General features: G+C 34.0%; 1 protein-coding gene across 1 annotated transcript in view; it reads right to left on the bottom strand.

Moving 5' to 3' along the window:
* Rme-8 (receptor mediated endocytosis 8) overlaps positions 1-19889 on the bottom strand; it is a 328909-nt gene that overhangs the window by 249812 nt on the left and 59208 nt on the right. Inside the window, exons 12-16 of the mRNA XM_089253740.1 lie at positions 14791-14873; positions 14449-14606; positions 14253-14352; positions 5223-5330; positions 4153-4308 (exon numbers count right to left, since the gene is read on the bottom strand). Of these exons, the coding sequence (XP_089109866.1) occupies positions 4153-4308; positions 5223-5330; positions 14253-14352; positions 14449-14606; positions 14791-14873 (605 nt within the window). The remainder of the gene's footprint in view (positions 1-4152; positions 4309-5222; positions 5331-14252; positions 14353-14448; positions 14607-14790; positions 14874-19889) is intronic.

The raw sequence follows: 19889 nt of genomic DNA, 5'->3' as shown, positions 1-19889 counted from the left end.
GAGTTATTTAGTTAGCTACGAAATCGATTTTCCAAACTTTTCACTTTTCCAAACACCCTTCAGTCCCGATGTGTTCAGATAATCGATGTTCTACTGTATACGAGTAATTTTTCATTTAAACTAATCAGAGCAACTCTTAGAATTATAGCTAGCTTTTTCTCTATAACAGAACTATTACACATTAATTTTACATATGCATGACATTTAATATCAGCGCTTTGAATTCATCAGTAGTTCATGATACTACAGTAGAGTCTCATTTATCTGACATAAATGGGGCGGCAGAACGTCAGATAAGTAAAAATGTCTGACAATAAAGTAGTGTTTAAAAAAAGTATATTAAACGTCAAACTATGTTATGATTTTACACATTACGAACCTAATAATCATGTTTTACAACAAAACAACAGAAAAAAATTCACTGAGAAAAATATGAACTTACAGCTACAGAATATTCTAAAGTTAAATACAGAACTTAAAAATTTCAGTCGTGATGATTTAAAGAAATTTTTAATTTTTGTCTGTTTTCCTGACGAGGGCCATTTCTTTGCAGCATCATTTTATTGCAGTTTCTAGAGCCTTAACTTTGTCGCTATGCGAAATTCTGAGAGGCTTGGCAGTTGGTGCTTTATCTTGATCTTAAATTTTGTTTTCATGACAATTGAAGAAAGTAACAATTTTTTCATCAGTTGTTTCATACTGATCATCATTTTTCGAACTTTTGATTTCGTGCAAAGATGCATCGTCATATCAAAAGATACGTTGCACTAAAGGTAGAATGGTTTCATTTGTGCTTCCTGTTTCCATACTTACATCACCACCTAGCAGCTTCTTCCATGATATGGCAATTGTTGGAGCCCTTACGTCAACCTAGGCCATTGCAACCCAATAAGCAACATCCTTTATATTTATGAGTTTCAAATTTTCAGTCGTGTCTTTTTCTTATTCAATTTCACAGACACATCAGTCATATTGTAGATGGGCGGCACACTCTACAGTCAAGGTAGGTAACTAATGAGCTACGATAGAGTCGAGCGCAACAAAAGTAGAATAAGCTTACACTTGCAACTTATAGTTCTTGTTGCCGATTAATGAGGTTTTTTTTACATTGGGATGTCGGATAAATGAGACTCTACTGTACTTTAATGTAATCTCAAATACAGAGCCCACTTTTGACTTGAAGAGGACACAGGCATTAGAAGTCCTCAACTTGGGAAAAATGTCTGGTTTTCAACATGGTTATTTTGCTTGAGTTTGAAGGCACAAAGTAGTGAGGCCCCAAGCAGAAATTAGATCCAGCTTAAGCAGTTTCTAATGTTTCAAGAACTTTTACTTTTTAGTTGGCCAATTAACTTCCTTAGCATACTACTTTTGAACAAATGGCAATGAAATATATTCAAGTTCTTATTTTAAAGGGAGCCATAGAAAAATAACATATAATAAAGCCCTCTCTATCTTTTCCACAGTGACAAGTTAACGAAAATTAGAGAAGGGTTTATGAGCATTGTTGTCTATAAAAGCTAGATGGGACTGAAGAAAAACAACAACTTAACTGGAGTGATGACTTATTGAGGCTTTACTGTATATACCAAGTTGCAGTGAAATATGTGAACCAGAATGGGTTGATATTCGAATTTGAATATCTCAGGATATGGCATAAGGAGAGATAGGGCAACAACTATGTAAGTAGATTCATTAGCATAGGGTGACCGTATAAAAAGTTATTTTTATTTTAATAACTACACAACCCCTTGGAACATGAGACCTCTGAGTACTACACTTTATTTGAATGCTTTTTATAATTGGAAGTAAGCCTCTAGGGTCAACAGTGTGCAAGTGAAATATATCATATGCCCTTTTACCTATGCACCCTATATATTACAGTAGAGCCTCGATAATCCAAGGTGAGCAGGACCAAGACCACCTCATATTTCTGAAAACTAAGATTATCCGTTAATCTATAGAAAACAACTTTCAAAGTGGGGGGAAGGTTTCCTACTCCTGTTCTGCCCTTAATTCGAGGGCTTAATTCATAATATTACTCCCAAGACTTATAAACTCTGAATAATCATGGTTAATAAGGGGCTTTAGCCCTGGGGACCAGACATAAATGTTATTATTTTTTTACAATCAAATTTACTATCAAAGAACCTGTGAAAAATTCTGGCTTGGGGGATCCACCGCAGACCCCAGTCTATGAATCGAGACCCCCTTCAAACTAAAATGACAAACATTCCTGAGACAAAATAAAACAAAAATAAATCTTGGCAAAAAACAGAAAATTTAAAAAGGAATTTTAGAAAACTTTACCACCTCTGATTTTCCGGAACCTCAAAATTTCGGGACTCAAATTATCGAGACTCTACTGTACTACAATCAAGATAAAAAACATCACTTATGCGGACATATTTAATCAAAACCTGAAAAACTAATTACACAATATATAGTAAAAATCAGAAGTGCTGTGATCTTCCGATGCTCAACATTGTTTGACCAATAACTATAAATTTGACTTACCCTCTCCCAAAATTTTCCAAAAATGATTAACAAATTGTGACTTTTATTTCCACGAAGCTCTTAAAATATTCAAAATCTACTGTCTCACAATTAACTCTCATCAACCAGTTAACAAACCATTCTTTTTCAAAACCCAGACAAGTGCTCTTATCATTCCTCTCAACCATACCATCATAAACATTCGACAGCTGAGACAAATTAATTCTTTAACATCTAACTATTGCTCTCTCATCTCTGATTGGTGCCACCATTTTGAAGTACTCATTCACCAAATTATTTAAAACCAGCTATCAACCTCCACTTTAAATAATACACTCTTGTATTGTATACATCAACGATGTATATATCTATCTACGTGTATATATGCTATATCTCTGTTTTCTATTCACAAAGAAAACTTGAAATTCTGAAACATATTTGTTTTCCTTTGTGTACATTCAGGCTGATGAACATCATGTTTTGCAATCCTTTCATAAACTTTACAGAACAAGTGACCTTTAAGGGTTCAAGCTCTCATAAATGAATTTTTCTCACTTTCCTAGGTTTTCCAGTCAATTTTTTTTTGGTAAAAATTTATCAAGGTTTTTTTACCACTAAAAAGATACTATTGATATAAACTGAATATTTTATACACAAATCCTTAGTACATATTTTTATTCAAATTAGTTTATTTCTTTTCATTTCTTAGTTCAACATTGTCATCAATCAATGCAAACAGCTTTACTTTTTCTTTTTCACCAAATTTTGTGCTCTCTTTCTCCAATTGCTTTTTTTTTTCTTCCCCTTCCTGTTGTTAACTTTCCTCAAAAAAGATATATTAGAGTAATTTAAGGGGAATTTTGCTATTGGCAACTCCCCCTCACATAGCCTGACATCATAGTGTTTTAAGCTAAACTATTAGTTATGACTTGTCAAGTTTATTCCCGTTTATTGAAAAAACCTTATTCAACAAATGCATTGTCATGTGATAGCATAAAAATGTTATGATAACTTGCCACAGCAATTTGAATCTGCTATTACCTTTGCCAACATGTCACCAAAAATGTACCAACTTTGTCAATGTCAATTGTACATCAAAATTATCATGAATTAACACACTTGTGAATAAATTTTATTAGAACTGAACATTTTTTTTATCTATAACTAATATGTGTATTGCACGAGTGGTTTTCAAAAATTTTTAAGTGAACGACCCCCAAAAACCCCAGGTAGACAGTCATCTCAGAGCTGAACTTGAAATTCCATAACAGGAAAGAAATGTAAACATTTAGGCATGTTTTTTTAACATCTGAGCTTGTCAAGACTAATATTTTTTATGATTAAAAGTTTGATAAGAATTAGAAACGATTTCATTCACAAGACCTTGGGCAACCGAAATGCATTGTTTGCAAAACAAAGATTATATAGTAGGTTTAATTTCACATGCAGCATGAAATTCAATTTTCTTAGACATTTTATACACCGCAAGAAACATCTGCACTTGTGAGGTTATCTGAAAATGCCATGCTAACAAATCATTAACTTCAGCAATCCAATGGCAATATTCAAAAATGGAACTTACTGAATGAAAATCATATTATACAGAAAAAATTTTAATAGGCTTTTGCAAGTTATGTATGACAATTTTTTTTTTACCTGGAACAGTCTAAACAAACAACGTCCATTGTCTGCTACCATATTCAAAAGATTGTCAAAATGACTTCCATCTGTTGTTTCACTATAGGGTGCACACAATGCAAAAGTAAGGAAGTCTAACATAGAAGCCACAACCAAAGCACCAGACCCTTTTTGCTGAAAATATTCATATCGAATTATATTGGCTATAGACAGTCAAATCTGAATAACATGAATATGTAGCAACCAGCAAAAAACTTTTAATTTGCCATTCATAAATATTGTGTTGATTAAAAATTTCAAACTGCATGATATGGATAAATTAACAAGAATGAATTATTCCAATGCCAAATTATTGAATGAGAATATAAAACAACATATACATATGCATTATGAGACCATTCAATGAACAATGTTATCTGAACCCAAAATAGCAAAAAGAACTACGGCTATACGCGTTTCGAAACTATAGGAAGTTCCTTCATCAGTAGCAAAAACAAAACATAGGAAAAATAACGAAATATACTCCTTATAGCGGGAGTTACTCGCTGTTGTAGACAAAAGAGTCTAATTCAAAATGACTTTGAATTTGACTATTTTGTCTTAGACTCTTTGCTTTTATTTTCAGGTGCTAAACAACCACAATTAAAAAAAAATTGAAAAATTTCAAATACGTTTATTATATTAATAAATATTTAAAAAAAATTATATAGAAGTGAGAAGAAAAACAGACATTTTTCCCACTATAACCTGACAAATGACCGATTTTATTAATAGAGAATGAAATTTGTATATATGGACACTTTTACAATAATAGAATGTAATTTTTTTTTTCTCAAAGTAGTAAAACCAAAAGAGCTTTCAAAGTATGATTTGTGTTGAATGCTCTCCTATATCAGAGATTTTGGTCGTTTAGTGAAATTTGGAAATTCATGAAATTATTTGCTTCCACATAATCAAGTTTACTTCTGTGTATCCTCAGAAGTGCAAATCTGCCATTTTTGGGACACTCACATATTTTACTAAACAAACATAAATAATTCCTGCGAAAATAAAAGTTTCTTAATTTTCACTGCTAAGAATAGACTTACTACATGTTGTATAAAAATCTCCATTAGGCCTTCCAAAAACTTTTTGGATGATAGAAGGGAGCTTTTATTCAATTGTTCTTGTCGTAAATCATAATCATTATGCATGGGCTGAAAATGAAAAATAAAAATTATGATAGTTATTTATGATGGCAATTTTTTGCAATAGATTTATATATGAAATTTCACTTAAAGTACAATTCCATGCACATTAACCCTGTAATTGACAAACGTTGAAATTTGAAAAAAAAACCTTTTTTTGAAGAGTTGTACAGAGCAAATGAGGTAGGTGTCTTGAATGTAATTAAATGGTAGAAAATAATTGTTAATATTTGAAAAAAACACAGGATGTTGCCCGTAAACAACATTGTCAACCCATTAGCAATAAACAAAAAGAAAAAAACGTGTAAATAAAATTAACAAAATAAGAAAAAATGTAAACATTTAAAAGAATTTAGGAAGAAGTTTTTTTTCCTTTTAACTTGAAAAAGTATACTCAAAGTAGGATAAATGCATTCTAGGTAGATAATTTGAATATAAGGTAAAAATTTTTTTGGGCTATTTACTTTTTGATATGAAAAGCTTTTAAAAAGTTCCTATATGGCACAAACAATAGAAGCATGATGCTTCTTCGAAGAACTACAGCTGAATGATGCAAAAATAAATCCAGGAAAGAAAATTCAACTATCCCAGTGGTTATTTAATATTTCTATTCGAAATCTTAAGTATATTTTCAGTCTTTTGCAAATCCAGATGATTTTGAGGAAGATTTTTCTCTCTTTTTTTTTTCTTTACAAATATCACCTAGATTTCACAACTCGTTTTGAGATCAGCTTAGATATTCTTATGTATCTATAATACTTGAATGTACACAATTCCTTTTCTTTTGTTTTTGAGAAACAAAATCTGACACTATACCATATCAAACGCAGTACAAATAAATGTTGAATAAAGCAGTTGTGATATTCTAGCCTTTTGGAAGTCCCATCAGAGCAAATTCTTCTCAGAATGTCTAGCACCAGGTGTCGTAGGTAACTTCTGATAATTCCAAAACGAAAAACCACTTTTACTGGTGATTATCAATACAAAGTGGCAATTATGTGTAAAGATAATAAATAGGTTCTAGTGCAGTGCAAAGTTTTCATATTTAGATGATCATACTTGTGTGTGAGCTCGAGTATTTACCGTACATAATGAACTCTGATTGAACAAATTTTTTTTAACATCCTCGAAATAACTCATATTTGATGAATTCTGCAATCAGACCTGAATATAATAAATTCCTATTTAACAAATTTTACCATCATACCCTGAAATAGGGGTTATTCCTGGGGGTTATGTTTTTTTCCTGCAAAATAAAAATATAATCTTGCCATGGGGGGGGGGGGGGGTTAAAACCCCAAAACACACCAATGCACCTTGATACAGGGTATCATGTATAATCATTGATAAATGCGATAAATATCAAGTATTTATCATATTTGCCTGCTACGTCTAAGGATTATGTATAGGCCTAATCACTGGTAAAAGTGAATTTTTTTTTTTTTTTTAAATTTATCAAGTTTGCCAATGACACTTGGATGTTATACATAATCACCAGTAAAAAATGAAACATGACAAAATTTATTACACGTACAGCGACGATTGGTGATTACCATAATCACCATAATATATGCAGAGGAGTATTTGCGGATAAACGAGATAATAGTCTAGGGTGGCAAGCTAGGAGAGGCGGTAAGTTTTAGGAATGAGTGATCAAGGAAATGAGACTAAAATGCGAGAAGAGTCGCAAAACCATACAGATTTGTAGTAAACACACTCACTGACCTGATATGACCAGGTCAGTGAGCGACTACAAGAACGACCCAGAGAGTACTTGAGAAAGTACAATGTGAAACCATGTGAGAAACGAAAAGAATAACCTCAAAAACTTGAGACTACATCAGTGTGCGACCAAAAAAGCATGGCTCCAACAAGCAGTGGCGTATTTACAGGGGGGCTTAGCAGGCTATAGCCCAGGATAGCAAGTTCAGAGGAGCGGCAAAGTTGAGGAATAATTGACCAATAAAATTAGCAGCATGGCAGAAGGGAGGTAAAATTTGAACAACCCTAAATAAATTTGCCTCTGCAGATACAATAGACTAGGTCAGTGATTGATCTAGAGTTTGCGAGCATGTGAGTGAGCAAAAGAGTGACTTAGAGCCTGAGCAAGCATGTGAATGACCAAAAGAGTGACCTAGAGCATGTGTAAAAATGTAAATGATTAAAATATTGGCCTATAAAATAAGGAACCATGTTAGTGAGCTACTGAAAGATTGACATGGAACGAGACTTAAAGAGTGTGTGAGCATGGGAGTCACTAAAGAACACCTTAGAGACACTGGTTACTCAGGGGCACCCTTAACAGACATGGGGCCTGGTGAGAAAATAGCAGGACCAGAAGAGTCTTGATAATTTCGCCTCCCACAGCCCAGAATTTTATATTGGAAGAATATATTCTGTGGGCAAGAGGATTCAAAAATTTAAAAAATGAAAATCCCAAAAAATTCAGAATAAATGGAAGAATTCCCTAAATTGATGAAAATTCAGAATAAATGGAAGAATTCCCTAAATTGATGAAAATTCAGAATAAATGGAAGAATTCCCTAAATTGATGAAAATTCAGAATAAATGGAAGAATTCCCTAAATTGATGAAAATTCAGAATAAATGGAAGAATTCCCTAAATTGATGAAAATTCAGAATAAATGGAAGAATTCCCTAAATTGATGAAAATTCAGAATAAATGGAAGAATTCCCTAAATTGATGAAAATTCAGAATAAATGGAAGAATTCCCTAAATTGATGAAAATTCAGAATAAATGGAAGAATTCCCTAAATTGATGAAAATTCAGAATAAATGGAAGAATTCCCTAAATTGATGAAAATTCAGAATAAATGGAAGAATTCCCTAAATTGATGAAAATTCAGAATAAATGGAAGAATTCCCTAAATTGATGAAAATTCAGAATAAATGGAAGAATTCCCTAAATTGATGAAAATTCAGAATAAATGGAAGAATTCCCTAAATTGATGAAAATTCAGAATAAATGGAAGAATTCCCTAAATTGATGAAAATTCAGAATTACATAACTAGATGAAAATTCAGAATTCCATAAACAGATGAAAATTCATAATTCCATAAACAGATGAAAATTCAGAATTCCATAAATAGATGAAAATTCAGAATTCCATAAATTGATGAAAATTCAGAATTCAATAAATGATGAAAATGCACAAAATTCCATAATTATTTCTAAATGAAAATCCAGAATTCTAGAATTTATGAAAAGAATTATTACTGTAAGTGCAGGGCCTCCCAAAACATGGGGCCACCTGTTGCACACCTTTAGGACAGCTCTGAGGTTACTTGCAGGAGTGGGGGAAGGCCAAGCAAGTTATAGAACATGGTGGTGAATTCGAAGAAAGCGTAGGCAAGAAAATTAGACTATAATAGGAGAAAAGTGGCGAAATTCATGTAGCCCACAGGCGGCAAAATCATAAATGCGCCTCTGCCCACAAGGGTGGGGCTGACCTCTGCCTTTGCGTATGGATGATTCTTATTATTTTCTTGCTTTTTCACACCATAAATTCAGTATAGAAGGACCCATGATGAGTCTGGTCTTGACCCTCGCTAAAGATCATAGTCTGAGGTCCTACTGCAGGATATGGGGACCATTCAAAAAAGTTGAAAAAGAGAATTTGCAAGCATGTTAGTGATTAAAACAGTATGCAAGTACAGTATATGAATAACATAGAGTGTGAGGAGCCAGGAGAGTGAGTTCTACCATCATCCTCACAGATGAGAACTAAATTACCAAATATTGCTCTTGCTTGTGATAGGACTGGTGTGTCTGATCGATCAGCTGTAATTATTGTGAATGCTGTGCTGGAAGATGTTGGGTTATTGAAGAAAGAGAAGCCAAATATGACAATAGACTGGATGAAAATAAAGCGTGAAAGAGCATCACAGTGAGTTCTTTTGCAACATAAAATTCCTAGAACAAAACGTGCGAGGAATATATTTTGATGGTCGAAAAGACAAAACCTTAGCTAATATCAAAGAAGGTGATTCTTTCCATAGAAGAACCATATCAAAGAACACATAACCATATTGCAGGAACCCGGGTTAATTTATCTCGGTCACACAACTCCAAGAAGCAGTAGAGCAAGGGATATGAAGCCATCAATCCTAGACTTCTTGAAGCAAGATTTTGATATGAAAGAATTGATGGCGATCGGATGCGACGGAACTGTTACCAATACTGTTTATAAAAATGGTGAAATCAAATTAATAGAGAAAAAAATAGGCCATTCTTTGCAATGGCTTATTTGACTTTTTCACTTCAATGAGTTACCTCTAAGGCATCTTGTGAAGCATCTAGATGGATGTTCCATCAGTCCACAGGGGCTTCAATGTGATATCGGAAAAAATTTTGGAAAATTGTGAAAGATTACCTATATATATATTGTTTATTAATTAAATTGAAATTTAAATCAATCTCTAATAACCTTCCGATAATGGACAGTGACAACAGTGATTTAAGTGCAGATCAGAGATATCTTGTGGGAAAAGTACGGGCAAAGAACTTGGAATCAAGAGAATTCTAAAAATTAGAAATGAAGGATTATCAGAAGCAGAAAAGCCGTACATTCCATGTTCCGAAAATAAACTTTTCTGCTAAGCAATATTCGAAACTAATTGCATGTGATCAAGTGCAAGCGACTGAACCACCTATTATAAAAAATCAGGAACTGGACCCACAAAAATTATCTGAACCAGCTTTTCCATTTATACCAAATTTTCCGTGTCACACACAAGCAGTTGAACGGTGCGTACGACTCGTAACTGAAGCATCTCTTGCTGTATCAACAACCGAGAGTCGTGAAGGCTTCATTCAAGCCAGAATAAAATCAAGGAGTACTCTTCCATCGTTTGAAGAAAAAAACGGACTAATTTGCAAAAAAAGTGAAATGTAATAACAGTGTGATAATAGAGGAAGCAATATAGAGGCATTCTCCTGACACCTATATCGCCAAACTATGTTGTTTTTTTGTTTTTATAAGTTGGAATATGGTTATAGTTTTGTCCCCACCCCCAAAAAAGGTTCGTTATATATATATATATATATATATATATAAATGTGCACTTCTTAGAAAAGTCTTTTTGCTCGACCTTTAGGGTCTGTGAGGAATCTCAATATATTATAATATTTTTCTAGATTTTGGTATAACGTCTTAAAACCTTGAAAGGCATCTTGAATACTAAGGCAACATAAGGCACCATCAATTTCCAAAAAAAGTGACAAAACACCCTTTTTCGTTCCACCCTACTGCCCATACATAAAAGCTGTGCTCTATCTTAGAATGTGAACCTGTTGCATTCGCCAAAAGTGACAGTATTATGTAGATTTTCAGTATCATTTATTCTGGGCATGTACTTGTTTGGGGAGTTGACTCCAACAGGTCCAGTGACATGCTCGATCACTGGGCAGGGATACGCATTACTGTTAGAGAATGAAATTGTTCCAGCTATGCAAGCACAGTAGGGCCTTTACACACACGATCTTTATGCAAGACTGATCTCTTCCACACATTGCAGTGTTGTAAAATGTCTTTTAACCAGTCAAGTGTCCAATTAATTTCTCAGAGTGTTACCCGCAGTGCCCACTTTTTCTTGAAGATGAGCATGCTTTTCCCTTTTTTTTCTCCTTTTTTTGGAAGTTTGAAATATTAAAATATTTTTATAGCATGGTTTTTTTATAGCTCGAATGTGTCGAGACATAATATGACACCCCAAAAGTGGGGAAGGGGGTTTTAATGTCCTGTGACTAGAAGAAATGCTGTTGATGGATTTATGTGGAACCATGGTAGTTGAACCTTTGCTAAAAGATATATGAGTAATAAAAAAGATGCATCTTCACAAGGGAATCGGAAATCGAAAAAAAAAAAAGCGATGGGGATGCAGCTTTGCAAAACATGACGAAGATAATAGTAATAATAATCTCAGACCTTGAAATATAATTGTTCAACTCCATCTAGTGATGAGATAATAAAGTAGAAGGATGGCTGTACAAATGGCAGCACATGTATGACAACTTATTTCATCATATCTATGTGAAAAAGACCAAAAAGTCTGTGCGTCGGCAAATGCCATCGCAGGCAACACCATTACGTATGGCAGCGATGGCAAATGCCGTCGTAACCACTTGACTGGTTAAGAACATACTTAACAAAGAACATATCAGCCAGCACATTCCTAATGTGTGGCCGTCCAGATCCCCAGACCTCAGTCCATGAGATATATTTTTGGCTTTGAAGGCATTTGAAACATCTGGTAAGTCATAAAAACCTGAGAACTTTACCTGATCTTAAAGACAGCATTTCACAGCATGTGCTCAACATATCCAATCAAAAACTTTGCACAACTGTGTAAAATGCTATCTTGAGATTTCAGATGGTAGCTGAAAATGATGGCTATCATGTGGATATGTCCGTTATATTGATTGGGTCATTATATCGAAAATAAAACTGCCTATATAAAATGTAATTGTAAGAAAATTTGCTTAGACCAATCAGATAGCTCCATTTTGCAAGCAGCCAATCAGAACATTATAGAAGACTAACATGCAGGCACTCGGCTTCATTCTGGTCACAATGTTTGACTTGGACATATATTTTTTTCTTTTCGCTGAGCAACCAAGTTAAGATTTGGTAATTAATCCAAGTGGGATACTCGGTCAGTGTGATAGTTCATATCCTCTGAAGATGACAACCATAGCATGTAAAAATGCATAAGGAATTTTAATTTTCTTCCGTTTATTTGCCTTTTTCGTGAATGACTTTTCTGAAAAATTTAATTGAAATGAACAAACCTACTAAAATTACCTCAACGAATGTAGATTTCAGTGATGTATTGCAAACAAAAGAATAAATTTCTCCTGAACTAAATCACTAATATGGTTTATTTTATTCTCTTTCAAAAGCTAGTGCAATGGACAAGTTTTTGTTAAATTTGACCAATTGTAGCTAGAAGATAGTTTGCGTAATTGGGGCTAAAAATGTTGACAATTTGATTTAGGAATTTGCCAATCTTTAAGTGCCTGTAGCTCGCCATTAATCCAGATATTTCAATGAAACGAGTATAATTTTATAGGATTTTTCCCTGCTCTTTTCAAATCTGCTTAATTTGCATGTAAATCTTCCAAAAACTTCACAAATCTGGATATTTTCAGACTTCACACAATCTTTTTCCGTAATTAATTATCCACCATAGAGTTAGTAGGGTGATTCATGTTCCAATTGGACTTGTCTATCACCCTCTTTTGTTTGGCAGAACATGTCATGTTCACCCTGTATATATCAATATGACCCAGACGTATTATGTTACATCTTGGGCTTTTACGTAATTGGCAATATGTACTTGTATTCTGTGTTTGTATTTCATGTGTATTTTGTTTTTGTGCATAATTGTATATGTTATTATTGTATGTGTGTAAATAAATTTCTAATTTTTTGAAGAAAAAAAATCGGAAGATCGTTGTATACTTGCATGTAAAAAATTACAAAGATCCTAATTGAATGCTTCAATAATGGCTAAAATTCATGAGTTGTAAAATATTGCACAATAATGCAAAGTCTTTGCTGCTGGCCAAAAATTGGGCCAAACAACAAACTAAACACTACAATGAGTGTCAGTATGCATAGAAACTGAAAAAAAAAATTATTTAGAAGAATATAGTGCTGCCACTTACAAAAAAATATTGCATTCACAATCAATAAAATTTGAAAAATTAAGTATTTCATAACAAGTTGCATCACTTTGAAATTACTCAGACAAAATCTTGCTTAGCAGAGTTCAAAAATTCTAACATTGAATATTATTTTCAATCCTCATCAATTTTGTGAGCTTTTATAAATCTTTGAGAACACAGAATTTCAGCAAATCTCAAAAAATGTTTATATCCTCTATACAAAAACACTTGGTCAGTCATTCCGCCCCCCCCCCCTAAAAACTATTTTCTTGGTCAAAAATTCTAGACAAACTTTTTTCTTTTGAAGTGTCTAAAATTTTATATTGCATATCATGGTATGTGATGCATTGTCAGTTTCGTTGCATAATGTGGTGGATTAATTGGAAGGAGGTTGGATATCAAAGCTGAAAGGGGGAGGCAAAGTCTCCCTAGTATTAGAATCTTTTGATAAAAAACTTTAACCCTCTATGTTCCCGTGTATATTTGAATATACATGGCAAAATATATGATCAAAAAACCCATCATACCAATTACTTTGATTTTTTGTTATTATAGAAAGTACGCATTTTAGACCAGGATTACACTACAAAAGTTTGACATAAGAACTTTTATAAAGCTTGAAAAATGCAACCAATAAGCCTGTTTGGTTTATTGTCACATTTTTCAAGTTTTACAAAAGAGCTTTTATAAAATTTCTACAGCATAATCCCGGCCTATGTGTCATTTCAGTACAAAAATATAGCTACATATATTTTTTTATCTAAAAAGAGCCGATTCCTTTTTGGTGTCATTTTTTGAGATTTGCTGAAATTCTGTGTGTTCAAAAATTTATAAAAGCTCACAAAATTGATGAGGATTGAAAATAATATTCAATGATAGAATTTTTGAACTCTGCTAAGCAAGATTATGTCTGTTCACACATAGAAAACATTAAAATCAAGGCAAACTTTACCCTTAATTAATCATTTTAGCTAATTAGAAAAAAATCCATTCTATATAATTAAGTTGCTATGTTGATGTATTGTTTGAATTCATTGAAGTTCATTTTTTTATTCAAACACAGATCATCAGTTGCATCAAGAGTTCGTGCATTTACATCATTTCATTGAAAAGGAATTTTTTTTCAACTCATTTTTATGGGGGGTAAACCACTGAGGGTTAATGCATGTGAACTGGAGAGAGAGATATCAAATATTGCAGAATATATGTATATAAAGGAAAAAACAAAACAAAGAACAAACCTGCATAAGTGCACATAGCATATCAATGCAAGAATGTGCAACACCATCATCATTCCGTTTAAGTGCTTTTACCACTTTCAGGCCTAGTTTTTCTCTGAACCTATAACATAGATGAATGAATATTTAAAATTTTTATGCAACAAAGTAGACCTCAGACATCTTACAAACTTTAAATAAAAAAAAAAATCCAAATAACCTTGGATGTTGAGTGAATGTGGCAAATCCAATTTTCGATGCGACTAATCTTCGTATGGCCTGAAATTGAGCTTCTAATACATCATTGGATAATGCATCTTGATCACCTTCTTTTTCCAATAAGGCAACCAGTGCCGTCTGAATCAGCTTTTCTTTATTCTAAAATATATAAGACGTAACAGAGTAATGTTAAACGAAAGTATTTCAAACTATACAACAAGGAATTATTTCCATATCTAAACAAATTAGTAATTGAATTGAGAAATAAATAATAATTGTACTCTTAAAATTTTTTTAAAAATTAAGAGAAACAGCTCAAAAGTGACACAATGGTTCAATTCACCTCTTGACCAGAACTGTGAACTAACCCACTGTATAGTACGTTGTCATTGAAATGAAATACTACATCAGCAAAATCCCAGCCAGCTGGAAGAGAGGGGAAAAAAGTGAGATATTTGAAGTAAAAAACATCATGACAAAAATCAAGAAAATGTATAAATTTGAGCATTATGTATGAGCCACTCATAAATGAAATAAATTCAGACTAAAAAATTTTGAATAAGCTTTAATTTTTTTTTAAGTCGAATATCTCAACTGGGACTGACAAAATCCTCTGTAAAACAATATTTGTAAAAAATTTTATTTTTACATTTTTCACACAGTTCTTAGTCAAAAAGTGAAAATAAGTTAAATTTGTACCCCTCAGTACCAAAAAAAATTTATCCTGTGTCATTTTAGTAAAATTTTACCAAGATATATCAATGAGATTTTCAACATTTGTCGATTTTCATGTGCTAAAATGTTTCTGTAAAACTAAACACTGACCACTATGTGGGTTTATTCTTATCACTACTGAAGAGTGGCAAAAATCAGGAGTTTCAACTGTTGATATCCCGACAAATTTTTCTACAAATGTTACAAGGTAAATTTCTTTCGCTATAACACAGAAAGTCACAAATTTGCTGACTGATATTTTTTAATTGAGCGCCATATAAAAATTTTAATTTTTACACTTCTCTAATATCATTCCACACTAATGAAATTATGAGAACTGAAATTTAACTAATAATTTTGTCATTTTTAATCTTAAAACTCTCAAATGGACCATAGAGTATAAACGTTTGTTTCAAAAAATTAGAATACCTTGAAACTTTTTTGAAAATATTAGAACATGTACCGGACCGATCTGAAAGATAGTTCTGCAAAAAAAGATTATGACGTCAGTGATGCTGACTTTCTTGAGAATTCAGTTCTTTATTAATACGCAAATTTAAACGTTGTTAGAAATTATTCAAGACAACTCTAACGCTGTTTGTTACTCAATTTTTTATCTAGCACTAACCTAGGTCATCATGTTTAACTACTCATTTTAACATTTAAAACTGCTGTTTAAGTTTATTTTGCAGTTATGTTTTAGTTTGAATTAAACCTTTTAATACAGATGAGTCGTAGAGAGCTACATTGCCTCACTAGTGACCAGTCGCGAGCTAAGAAGCAGATGAGCTGCTGGACATTGTCACATTACAAGGGGCGAGTTAATTTCAACTTTGGATCATTTGGAACGGGACTTGTGTAAGACAATTTCTGTGTATTGCTATTTCTCAAGAAAAATTCTTTGAAATAATAATTTTACTAAAAAAAATTACCCCCAAAATTTGGCGGACTTTTATACCACAAGATGGAAAAATGAGGAAAGCATGCATTCAAATGACAAATCAAACAATATTTTGGATGTAGCCTGAATAGCCTTTAGGCTAACACAAGATTTGTGGTTTGGTCAAACTGAATCACTATCTTTTATATCAGGGTTAATACGAATCATAAAAACGAATTTCACTGAGTAATTTCAGCTCTACACACCTAAGTGTTTGTAACTACATAGGATTTGTTAACTCTGCCATACGAGAAGAAATTATACCTGACCTTAAAAATTGTATTATCAAAGCTTATTCGCAGATGGAAACGGCGAAGTTAAAAATGTTGCTTCAAGATTTACAGTTGAGAGATAGGAAACCTTCTGTATTTTTGCATGAAATGCAATCCTTGGCTAACAACAAAATTAGCGAAAAGGTTTTGAAATCCTTGTGGATACAAAGACTACTAATTTCCGTTCAACAAATTTTATCTGTACCAGATTCTTTTTTGAAAAATTTGTCAACACTGGCTGATAGAGTTTATGAGATGAATTCCTGTGCTATAATCCAATCCATCTGTGTCTATGGGCATATCGAATTTGGTATCCAATTTAAATTGAGAAGATTTGAAGGCTAAAATTTCTGAATTAACAGTTAAAGCAAATATCTCTATCTTATGACAGAAAAAAACCCTTGCAGGAAAAGACTGAATAGGTCCTGGAGTCATGATTGTAGCATGTGTTGAAACCATCGGCGGTTTGCTGAATGTGCTCAAAAATGAGTGAACAGTGTGGTTTTCAGGATAACTACTTTACCACACACCAATTCCAGTCATATATCGCCATACCACAATTTCCAACCAGTGGAGTTGGGTGGGAAATGAAGGCTCCATCCACCAGTGGTCGCCCCAGGTTCGGTAAGTTAAGAATTTGCTTCTGACGTTCAGTGCCCGGATTCGTACCCCCGGACCTTGGTGGTAACACTTTTTTTTTTTCAAGACAAGCACAACTAAAGTCTATTGCCATGGACAATTTACTACCTAGTGAGTTGTGCCAGATGTGTAAGTATGTGTATCTAACAGTCTGAGTGCATATCTAGTGTTGTGTATAATTTTTTAGTGTTGCCATCTATATCTCAGAAGTGAATTGAGTGACTGAATATTTGTACTGTTTGTAGGACTGTTGCTCTCTGTGGCGAGACTTTTTAATGGGGAGATCAGCTCACATTTGCGCCTTGAAGTTGGGAACCACAGAAAACCAACTTCAGCCCACCACCACTGTGGTGACATTGGGGCTCGAAACAGGGTCCCCGCGATGCGAGTCCATCACTATGACCACTCGACCACCACAGCAGCCTTGGTGGTAACCATCATAAGGGAAGACGAGCATCTTGTCGCTGCTTGGAATAACTAACTTGCTTATCGTGACAAAAGCCCTCTTCATTGCCGGCTTTTTATTTTTGACCAAAACACAAAAGTAAAATTTTTGATTCATAGAGGCACAGCAGTGTATTGCTTACCTACAAATTTCGTAAAATGTAAGCAACTGAAAGAGCTCAAATTACATACAGCAAAAGGGTAATGTATCAACACGTACAGTATGTAATCAATTGTATTAAATATTTTGGACTCTGTAGAAATTTTCCTTGGAAATTCATAATTGCAGACTTATCTAGCCCTGTGGAGGGTGCAGATTTTTTTTAACAATAGATTATTAATCAGCATTAAAAATCAGCATTTGATAGGTGGTTTAAAACATAACCTAGGATTTCTTATACAAATCTTAATTCTCCAACTCCTTAATTTTTATTTAGACCCCAGGGTTCGTTTGGCTACCAGAAAGAACCCGAGGTACCCGCTAGCAAACCGGTTCGGGCTAGTTAGTTCGCTTAGTCTGACAGTCGGAGGATGGGGGTCTCCTGGCTGTCGGGCGATAACGGGGCCAGAGGTCGGGCTGCCGACATCCCATATAAATTCTGGTTTACATCAGTGTTGAAGAAATCCCAATAGCTCATCTTGTTACCTTCTCTTTCCCTGTGGGGTTCCGTGGCTCGTTGGTGGGAATCGTGTTGAGTCAATGTCAAACTCAGAATTATTAAACCATGTTGAGAAATGAACTATTTGTGCAATATACAAATGTTTTATATTGTATTGCACAAATATATTTGTCCTGCAAAATGCAATAATTTTACCTTCACGCCGTCTGTGGGTGCTAGGACCATCTCACAGTTAATAATGTCATGAGCTTATACAATTTACAATAGGCCTAAAAGTTGTGGATCTTGGACAGATCTCCAATTTCCCGTATTTGTGTTGTTGACAGATTCTGTGATATATTTCGTGTAATATTATTTCCCTTTCATGAAGATGTGTAAATTAGATACAGAGTTTAGTGCCGTGCCTTCGACCTTGTGATTGGTTCCTATTGTGGTGGGAACACTCTCGTATAAATACTTGATGCAGATTCTGTGATATATTTTGTGCAATATTATTTCCCTTTCATGAAGATGTGTAAATTAGATACAGAGTTCAGTGCCATGCCTTCGACCTTGTGATTGGTTCCTATTGTGGTGGGAATGCTCTCGTATAAATACTTGATGCAGATTCTGTGATATATTTTGTGCAATATTATTTCCCTTTCATGAAGATGTGTAAATTAGATACAGAGTTCAGTGCCGTGCCTTCGACCTTGTGATTGGTTTCTATTGTGGTGGGAACGCTCTCGTATAAATACTTGATGCATAGTGAGATGCATCACTAATTCCAGCTCCTTAAAAACTGTTACCTTCATAAAGGGGTTCATGCTCCAGATGATCTCTCAACCATAATGATGTACTAATTGTGGAAAGGTATGCTTCGGCGCACTGCTAGCATCTCATCACTTGATTACATGTGATAATACAACAGTCTATTGTATTTCGTCGTCTATTGTATGGATTGATCGGAAGCCAGACTGGCTACCTCATGACTTCCCTCGAAGTCTATCAGTTGATGTCTCCTGCTCAATGTTTGGCCAATAGCTTGATCAGGCACTTCAAGCAGCAAGCCTACACTATCTTGGCTCAAGGGTTTCTTTGACCACTTGGTGTGTAAAAAGACTAATCAATTGACTGAGAGACATCGGACTGTCTTACGGGCGATGTGAGAGAATGCATGTGTTTCCAGTCGTCTGGAAGTGGCAAGAGAATAAATTATTGTTTCAGTATAATAATGTGCTGAGAAAAGGAAGTTGAGTGTGATAACCGAGTGTGTAAATATGTTAAACTAAATTCTAATATTCAATTGAATAAATGTTTATTTTATAACGAACTAGCTTACCCATCGAGCGTGGCTGCGATCACAGAAGAAAGGAAATTCAAGGAAATGAAGGAAAGGAAAAAAAAAAAAATTTTAAAAACCTATGCCAGAAACCTTCGTGGGAGTGTACTCAACTTCCCAAACTTTCATGGCGATCGGATGAATGCATAAAGGACAGACAGACATACATTCGATTTTATATATATAGATTATGTAGAAGAGTTGATCAACTTTGCCCAAGAATATTAAAATACAGAAATACAAATACAACGCCACAACAGGCAAATTGCCCAACGAGGTGGCTGACTTAAGAACATCATGGATCCCCGAGCCATTTTTTGGTGGCCCTACCTACTACTGCTACACCACACATGCACCCCGCCCACACACCCCCGGAACTCCCAACGAATCGTTAATGTGCGTGTACGTGTAGTGAAACCTGACGTGAAGTTTGTTTCTGTGTAATGCTTGTTATGTGTAGTGCTGCCATCTGCCACCAGTTTTTCTAACTAT

The sequence above is a fragment of the Pholcus phalangioides genome, unplaced genomic scaffold (genome assembly GCF_987345545.1).
Source record: "Pholcus phalangioides strain wild (caught in Gottingen) unplaced genomic scaffold, Ppha-v1.0 ptg000039l_1, whole genome shotgun sequence".
Taxonomy (NCBI): Eukaryota; Metazoa; Arthropoda; class Arachnida; order Araneae; family Pholcidae; genus Pholcus; species Pholcus phalangioides.
Note: the sequence above shows the minus strand (reverse complement) of the source record. Positions and strands in the feature narration are given on the sequence as shown.